This window comes from Dromaius novaehollandiae, chromosome 30, assembly GCF_036370855.1.
Source record: "Dromaius novaehollandiae isolate bDroNov1 chromosome 30, bDroNov1.hap1, whole genome shotgun sequence".
Lineage (NCBI taxonomy): Eukaryota > Metazoa > Chordata > Aves > Casuariiformes > Dromaiidae > Dromaius > Dromaius novaehollandiae.
In genome coordinates, this window is record NC_088128.1 from 1,977,655 (window position 1) to 1,987,034 (window position 9,380).

A 9,380-nucleotide genomic window follows, 5' to 3' on the forward strand; every position below is an offset into this window, starting at 1 on the left:
ATCAGGTGGGTCAGGAATGATTTACCTTCAGGAAATCCATGCTGACTGTTCCCAGGCACCTTCTTCATGTGCCCAGAAATGGGATTGGAGAGGACTGGGTCCCTGACACATGCCACGCCAGAGTGAGTGTGAATGGCCTGCACCTCCCTGGTTTGTCCTTGTGGCTGTTTTCGAAGATGGGCACAGCATATTCCTTCTTCTGCTCGTTGGGCTCTCTCCTGATCTCCACAACCTTTCAAAGATGACAGAGAGCAGCCTTGCTGTCATAGCAGCCAGCTCTCTCCATGTGCATGGATGCCAGCCATCCAGTCCCATAGACTTGTATGCATTGAGTTCTAGAGACTTGGGCACTGTGGGTTGGTTTTCTGCTCAGGACTCCTGACTCAAGGCACAACAGCTCAGGAGACCTTGCTGGTGAAGGCTGAAGACAGGAAGGGCTTGACTTCCCCAGACCTAGCTACATTCACTTTACAACAATCCCTGCCCCATTCTGCAGTGAGCCCACATTGCCTTGTTGATTCTTTTCCTGTCACTGAAGCAGTAGCAGCTCTTCTTCCTGTCCTTCACATCCCCTGCAAGTGTCTCTTTCCCAGAGGAGCTTTGGCTTCCTTAACATCATCCCTGCTTTGCTGGACAATATTTCTAAATTCCTCCTTTGCAGCCTCTGCCTTCTTCCCCTTTCCATGTGCTGCCTTATTGCCCTGGAGGTCACGTGTGAGCTCCCTGTTTGGCCATGCTGAGGTCCAGAGATGTCTACTGATTTTACGAAGTGTTCCTATGGAGCATTCTGGTGTTTGACAGGTGCTTAATGACCTGCTGGCTTTCCTGAGCTCCTCTGCCCTTCAGAGCTGCCTCCCTTGTCCATGCTATGGAATAGCTCCATACATCCAAGCTAGCCCTTCACACATAGGGCATGTCCCTCCTCATCTTCCCTGGTGGTCTCTCCTGAGGAACTTGCACCCTGCCATTGAAGGACTCCAGTCATGCGAGTGATCCCACCACATCGCAGGTATTTCAACCATGTGGCAGTGCTGTGACAACTTGTGCATCTCCATTTGCTCCTGCCTGCACCCCAGGCTGCATATCTTTGCATATATGTTGGCTTCAGCACCTCAGCTGTGGTGCCGACTGAAGATTTGTCACAGGGAAGCGTGTTACTGAGGACCTTAAGTATGCAAAGGCTTTGATTGGAAGTGGTGCCAAGCTGGCATAGATAGCAGGTGGCAATGCAATGGTGAAAGGAGGTTGCCGCTAAGAGAGCAAACCCTGCAGTGCCCAAGGCCAGGGAGAAACAGAGCTGGGCTGTGCAGGAATGCCAGGAGAGGGGTTGGCTGCCCATGCTGATTTGGCAGCACTGTTCGGCCTCTGACAGACTTCTCGAACCAGTCTCCAGGAAGGACAAGGTGCCACTGAAGAAGTCCGTGGACATGTATAGCCTGTGATCCAGCCACCCTGAGATCATCATTAGCCCAGTCCCTGCTCATATCATCTGGCAGAGTGAGAGGAGGTTCAGGAGAGGACAGCTAGAAGGGTTTGAGAGTGCAGAGACTAGAGTGGAGACCTTGGTGTGATATGTCTCTCCCATATATGAAGCACATGCAGACAGTAGAGACTGTGCCTGAAGGCAGAGGTAGGATTCATTTTTTGGGGCACAGGTAGGAAACGCAAGATGCCCTGGGGCACTTGCCCAGCAGCGACTCCAAAGGCACATGGTTTTCCTGAATGTGCCATGCTGTATGTGCTAGAGACGTGTGGTTGTGCTGGACTCCTCCAGCATCCGACATGGCCCTGCAGGCCTTTTTCTATGTCATTAAATTGTCTGCACTGAATTACATTAGCTGCTTGTAACATTGGAATCTGCTTGTGTCTCAGCTTCCTAGTGAGTGGGGCTCTAGTTGTAGGAGGCATCTGGGGTCATTTCAGATGGCCAAGGAAATTCCCCACCTGGCCCCCACCTCATGCTCCAGAAGGATGTGGGTCTCCCAGTTGCTCTATCAGAGCAAGCAGACACTGCACATGCCTCGGACCACCTCTGTCTTTTCAAATGTCACCAGGTGTCACCAGCTAACTGACTCCCACCCTCCCCCTCCAGTGATTGCAATGGGAGTGGAGACAAGGAGCTCACGTGCAGACCCCTGTGTTGTGCACACTTCAACTTGGGAAGAGGAATCTCAGCTCCGGTGTGTTTGTGGAGTTCATGGGAGGGATGTGAATTCCACTGTAGCCTGGGGGCTTTTCAACAGGCATGAATGCCCAGATTGATTCATCTGAATGAAAACCTGAACTATGTGTTCATGAGCTCCCTCCTTGTCCCCATCTAGGTGTTCTGCCTAGTTATGAGATGGGAATAGGGGCTTCTAGAGTAGTACATTTCCACCTCTCATAGATAACCATCCTCTGATGAAATAAGTTGCAATGTTGCAATCTGTCTCTCTCCACTCCTTAGAAAAGAACAATAGGTGATTATTTTAGTTTATTCCAGTGAACATTTCCCAGGAGGAGGGAGCACAAGGGACAGAGACATTTGTGTCTTCACCTGGGCCTTTGCTCCTAATATTGGCCAGGCTCCTGGGATGGAGGTAGCTCATGGCAACCTGGCAGCACTGCCCAGACACAGCTGTGTGCAGGAGCAGCTCCTCTGCCAAGAGCAGCAGGGCTGCGGGCACTGCCTGCTGCTGCTGACATGAGATGAGAGAAGGCAGAGAGAAGTGGAAGGCAGTGTGGAGTGGGAGGCCAGAGGAGAGCTCACTGTGGGAGGAATCTTCGCAGATCTTTGTACAGTAAGTCTCTGTCTCTAGAGCAAGACTGCTGAGCTTCCTGGAAAGGTCTTCTGAATGCAGCCCTTCCCGTGACTGATAGGGTTTTAAAGGATCACTCTGCTGGCTTCTCCATTGCAGAGGAGGAGGAGATGCTTCAGAGCAGGGATTCCCTGCCACACCATCACTGGGACAGGGCATCTGGCTCCCTTCTCCCAGGGATGGCTGCAGGGATGTGAAGCCAGGGAATGCACCTAGGTCTGTGCAGGGCTGTAATTCAGAGCAGTGCCCCTGTGCCCCAGGGTGCTGTGTGTTCAGGGCAGTGCTTCTGCTGCCTGTGAGGTCAGCACTCACTCCCCATGGTGCTGTGGGGAGAAGCTCTGGGTGAGAGGGGGGACCCCTGGTAGGGCAGGTTCATCCTCCTACTGAGATGGTGCTGCATGGGTCAGGGCTGCTCACAGCTCCAGCTCACCATGAGGACATTTTGAGAGTGGAGTTTTCCATAGGACTTGTCTCTGCAAGGTGGGAATGGAAATGTAGCAGTCAGGTTTAAACAAGGGGCTAAGCTTCTTAACCACCACGCTGAAGGAGGGATAGGTTTGCAAGTGCCTTCACCACTCCTCAGCCTACAGACAGCACCAACATCACCTTGCCAGTCTCACTGGAGATTTTCAGCTCTGCTCTTTAACACCTGCAAATAGAGATATGCCCCTGCAGTGCAGATGCTTTCCCCTGAGCAAGCCCCCTTCATCTTTCCTCTCTCACCCAGCAGAGGAATGGGGAATGAGATGACTGTCCTTCAGGAGATCCCGCCTTTAAGACACTTGATGCTCCATGGGGTGTGCTGCCAGGCTGTGTGCTGCCCTCCAGAAGGGCACAGCTCTTCTGTAGGACATGTGCGATAGCTGAATGTCCCATGCAGAAGCCACAGAGGTGCTAAGGAAATGGAAATGCTGCTGCGGGTGGCTCTATGTGGGCAGCTGAAAGCACTGTGTGTCTTTGTCTAGCAACTGCATGCTGAGAGCTTCCTCAGTGTCCGAGCCACATCGGAGTCCTTCCTCTGAACACTGGAGCCATGTGCTATGTCACACCCTCTCCATCACTCTCGGAACATCTGAGCTGAGACAGGGAGGTGGGTTTGGAGATCTGTGCTTTGCAAGTGGACACCACTGTCAGCACAGGCCAGTTTCCTTTAAGGGTAACTTGTGGCTGAGATTGTCCGCTGGGACAGGTGCACACCCAAGGCATCTGGGAATGGGACTGATGTGGAGGTGAGTGTGTTGGCTCTGTCCTAGGGCACAGGGAGAGCTTTTGCCTCTCAGGCCTCACTAGTCTTCACACTGAGAGCAGGGGAGAGGGTGCATATTCCTACCCTGCGGAGCAGACAAACAAGCAGACAAGCCCCGCCCCCCCCCCCCCCCCCCACCAAAGTGAAGCTGTTGCTTTCGTGATCAAAATGCCTCAGAACTGGATGTGAAGATGTTAAACAGACTTTGTACATCACAGCAGGACTGACCTGTCATGGCACATGCAGCCAGCCCAAACTGGAGTTCCAGACAGGGAGCTGAACCAAGGTCCTGCTGAGGAGAAAAGCAATGTTTGTGTGTATGTGTGTGTTGTGTGTGAGTGTGAGTGGTGCGGGTGTCTGTGAGAAAGGGAAAGAGATTTGAATGGAGAAGTCTCTCCTGATTTGTCACTGTCTTTTCTTCCTTTAACAGTCCCACATGCCTGGAGGGAGCAAAATGTCCAGCGCCAGCTCCCTTAATGAGTTCCTCCTCCTGGCGCTTGCAGACACATGGGATCTGCAGCTCTTGCACTTCTCGCTCTTCCTGGGCATCTACCTGGCTGCCCTCCTGGGCAATGGCCTCATCATCACAGCCATAGCCTGCGACCACCACCTCCACACCCCCATGTACTTCTTCCTCCTCAACCTCTCCCTCCTCGACGTTGGCACAATCTCCACCACTGTCCCCAAATCCATGGCCAATTCCCTGTGGGACACCAGGGCCATTTCCTACGCAGGATGTGCTGCCCAGGTCCTAGGTTTTGCCATTTTCATATCAGGTGAGTATTCTCTCCTCACTATCATGGCCTATGACCGCTACATTGCCATCTGCAGACCCCTGCACTACGGGACCCTCATGGGCAGCAGAGCTTGTGTCAAAATGGCAGCAGCTGCCTGGACCAGTGGTTTTCTCTATGCTCTCCTGCACACTGGGAACACATTTTCCATACCACTCTGCCAAGGCAACACCGTGGACCAGTTCTTCTGTGAAATCCCCCAGATCCTTAAGCTCTCCTGCTCAGACTCCTACCTCAGGGAATTTGGGGTTCTTGTGGTTAGTCTTTGTTTAGTCTTTGGGTGTTTCATTTTCATTGTGGTGTCCTACGTGCAGATCTTTACTGCTGTGCTGAGGATCCCCTCTGAGCAGGGCCGGCACAAAGCCTTTTCCATGTGCCTCCCACACCTGGCTGTGGTCTCCCTGTTTATCAGTACCTCATTTTTCGTCTACCTGAAGCCTCCCTTCCTCTCCTGGCCATCTTTGGATCTGGTGGTGGCTGTTCTGTACTCGGTGGTGCCTCCAGCAGTGAACCCCCTCATCTACAGCATGAGGAACAAGGAACTTAAAGATGCACTGAAGAAACTCATCCAGTGGGTACTATGTCAGCATTAATAAGCTGTTCATCCCTCTTTGTAAGTGACTTGAATTTGTATCAGACAATTCTTGTGCTTTGGGCATTCTCCCTGTAATAATCATGTTTGTACAGAAGTGTTTGAATTCCTCCATTCCTCCCACTTCTCCAGAGGCGCAAACCCTGTCTTGTCTGACCCAGAGACCTTCTGTAAATGTGTCTATCACTGTGTCAGAGCTGGCCTATCTCTAATAAAAGGGTATTGCCTCAGTGCTGTGCTTGAAAGGTGGTTTCTTCTTCCAAAGCTGGAGCCAATAATTCACTCAAGGGCTTTCACCCTGGAAAGCACTGTTGCTTTTCCAAGGCTCTCTATGGGCTCAAGGCGATGAGCTCATGGGGTGCTGTGTTAGGGAATGAGGGCTGCATTCAGCTCTCCCTTGTGGGTGCCCAGTGCTCCTGGAGGTGCTGAGTGGTCAAGCAATATTTGCCTGGGACTGTCTCACTATGACAGGGCTGGTGACAGATGCCCACAGTGGGGACCCTGCAGGCAGAGGGAAGGGAGCCTGGAGAGTGCTTCATGTCACCTTCAATGGAAAACCCTGGGCTGGATCTCGGGATATTTGAAATGCCCTGTGATTGCTCAGGGCATCATCCACACCACAGACCCCTTGGTAGGGGGTGGTCAGGTGCAATGATGCCCGTCCAGCTGGGTCTGCTTCTCACCCCAACCACCACGGCCAGTGCAGAGTCACCCCGTGGCCCTGGGGCACCACAGCCCGCTCACTCTGCAGAGCAGCACCGCCAGCTCGGGGCCCTGCGGGGAGCACAGGGGAGGCTCCAGGAGTGGCCAGGCAGGCCAGCACTGATGCCCTCCCTGGGGTGAGGACACACAGCGGTGGGTTTGTGGGGCAGAGCCAGGTCTCGTGGAGGGGAAGCAAGACATGCCGGGCGCAGGAGAGTGGAGGCCATTTGCAGCCCTGGCTGCACAGCCCAGGTTTATGGGTGGGTTTTGCTGTGCAGCCAGCTCGTTCCTGCTGGGCTCAGTGCCTGTATGGAGGGGAAGAGCCAGGCCTAGGCAGCCTCTGTCCTGGCCCAGACCCCAGCAGGCCCTGGGCACGGCTGTGTGCTAACCCCTGCGTGGGGCATGGCCAGGGCTGGGCAAGGTGCAGAAACTGTGGAGGCTGCCAAAGCAGGAGGGCTGTGGGGGACGGGGTACCGAAGGCTGTCGCAAGGACTGTGCCAGGGGGACGTTGGCCTGGCCCACAAGCTCTTGTTCTTGCTCCAGCTGTTGCTGGAGCAGAGGCCAAGGACCACGAGGTCCCTGAGGCAAAGCTGTGCTCCTTGGGGAGCTGCCCTGAGCACCACAACAGGCAGAGCACGCTCCTTGTGTGTCCCCGTCCTGCTGAGAGGGTGGCATGGGCACAACCCCTCGCTGCAGCCCCCACTGGTCCCTGCCCACCTGCCCCTGCCAACCTGCCACCACCCCCGTGCTGCCTCCTCCTCTGTCCCTCTTCTCCACACTGCAGGGACCAGCGATGCAGCAGGAGCTGGCACAGCCCCACAGCCGCTGCCCGGCCCCCAACCCTCCCCTCCTGCCTGCCAAACATTACATCCATCTTCAAGAAGGACAGGAAAGAGGATCTGGGGAGTGATGGGCTGGTCAGTGTCACCTCAGGCCCTGTGAAGCAAATCTTCCTGGAGCTGGTTCCAGCCACATGAAGGGGTCAGGAACAGCCAGCACGAAGTCATCGAGGGCAAATTGTGCCTGGTCAACCTGACTGCCTTCTGTGATGGGATGACTGGCTGTGTGGAGAAGGGGAGTGCAGTGCATGCACTCCTTGAATGTAGGAAGGCCTTTGACATGGTCTTCCATAACTTCTTTGTAGCCAAACTGGGGAGAGGTGAGATGGAGGAGTAAGCAATGGAGGGTGCAGGAAATGAGCTGGAGGCCGCCTGGCTCAAAGGGTGGAGAACAGTGGTACAAATCTCGAGGAGTCTTGAAAGACTTGGGGATTTGGCTGACAGAAACTTCATGGCATTGTGCAAGGAGAAATGGCAGGTCCTCTATCAGAGGGGGCAGAACAGCCTGTGCATCAGATTAGGCTGGGACTTGACCAGTAGAGGAGTGACCTGATCTGGAGAAGTTTTCCCATTTCCCATGCATTTTGCCCAGCTGTTCTCGCTGAACCTAACCTGAGCCTAGGGAAAGCCATTTCTCCTGCCTGGGCCTCTTCTGGGCCTTGGGCTTTGCAGTGTGCCCTCAAAGCGGTGCTTCTTGCCTGGGAGTTGCTAAAGCCGCTGGCAACCTGGACATACCCAGCTGCCACCCAAGCACCTGGATCCCTGGATCTCCCATGTTTTTGACCCTGGGCATCTCAGGACATGCCCACTCACCACAGTGCTGCTCTCCAGGCTCTGGTGCAGAGCCTGTAAGGCAGTGCCCTGCCTCAGGACCTGCATTTTGGCTCATTCAGAAGTTTGTGAGGTGACCAGCTCCCACCTCTGTAGCTGCTGAAGCTTGAGAACGTCCCTACAACCAGTCTTCCTCCACTTCCTCGTCTTGGCACAGTCCTGGGGTGACTCTTGCAGAAGGGAGACTCCATCCCCCTTGAATACTCTCAGAGATGGGGCTTTCCAAGTCACTGCCAAAGGAAGGACTCCTTTACTTCTTTGGGTTGCTTATCCAGCCTGTGGCACCCCCTCTGTGACGCCGTGAGCCCAGCTGTGCACCCTGAGGTCTCTGCCCTTTCTCTGCCCTGTCTCCTGGGTGCCTGCCCAAAGTCTTACCAATGCACCATGGCCATGGGAAGTGTTGCTTTAGAGAGCTCACTTGAAGCTATGACATGTTGTGGAGCTGAAGACCTCACGGAGGCTTGTCTGGGATGTGGCCATGCCCCCACACCCACTCCTGCTCCTGGTCCAAGGGCCCAGGAAGGTCCCAGGATTGAGAGCAGGGGGGTTTGGTGTGGGTGGGATGGGTTTCCCTTGACATGCCTGAGTCCTGCCTGGGTTGCTCTGAGTGCCCAGGAAAATCCCTCTTCTCCAGGGACTTGCATAGAGTGTTTTCCAGACTTTTGTACAGAAACACAGCCTGGCCCAAGATGCCCAAGAGCAGCACAGCCCCCAGCATGGTGCAGGACCCCCAGGAGCTGTGTGGCTCTCTCCTCTTTTTCCACATGTCCTGATTGCATTAACAATTTCTAACATCCCTGTTACAGCACACTCTCTGGACATTGTAACATTGCAACTCCTTCCATTGCTCTTTGTTCATTCCCATACCACACTGCTGATTAGTGTGTTGGGGAGTTTAAAGCTTGCTCCCTCTTTCAGTACTTTGTTCCTCTGGACAAGTCCTAAATTCTGTTTCTATCTAGCATATCCTATCTATTCAAAAGATTTCTACTCAGGTTGTCCCTTGTGGAAAGGGGACTTCATTGGAGGTGGCTTGGACTTAGCATGCAGTTGAGAAGTGTAATTATTTGTAGGAAACTATATCATGCCTTTTTTTTTCTTTTTTTTTTGCTTGCAATTCAGAAAAATTCTTCTGTGTCTGTTTGCAGCTCGTTCTCTAAGGAAAGCAGGTGGGAACTGGGGCATATGAGCTTCAACATTCAGTTACAGACTTCAGCGGAAAAAAGGTGTGACTTTAACAGGAGTGATGCAAGTCCCAGGTGGCTGATGAGGGAAGTGGCAGGGTTTAGGGAGATGGGGAGGAAGATTGCCCATACAGTGTCTGACCTCTGGGACACTGCTTTTCCTGCATGTCCACACTTCCTTAGGAGACACTCTGGATCTATGTCATTTGGAGAATGTTGCTGTCACTTATTGTGAAAGCTGAATAAGAATACTAATCATAAAAACCTTAAAAAGCAGAAATACCTTTACACTATGTTCTAACTGAAGTCACTACCTTTCAGCTACACTCCTGAAACCAATTAGCCATACATTACTTGAAGAAAATTGTAGAGAGAGACGTGGTTCATTGGGGCT

At 53.2% G+C, this 9,380-nt stretch overlaps 1 protein-coding gene across 1 annotated transcript; it reads left to right on the plus strand.

Annotated features, from left to right (window-relative positions):
• Positions 1-4,843: 4,843 nt before the first annotated feature.
• LOC135324021 (olfactory receptor 14C36-like) lies at positions 4,844-5,431 on the plus strand. Its single transcript, XM_064499455.1, has one exon. It carries the CDS (start codon positions 4,844-4,846, stop codon positions 5,429-5,431), a length of 588 nt encoding a protein of 195 aa, XP_064355525.1.
• The last annotated feature ends 3,949 nt before the right edge of the window (positions 5,432-9,380 follow it).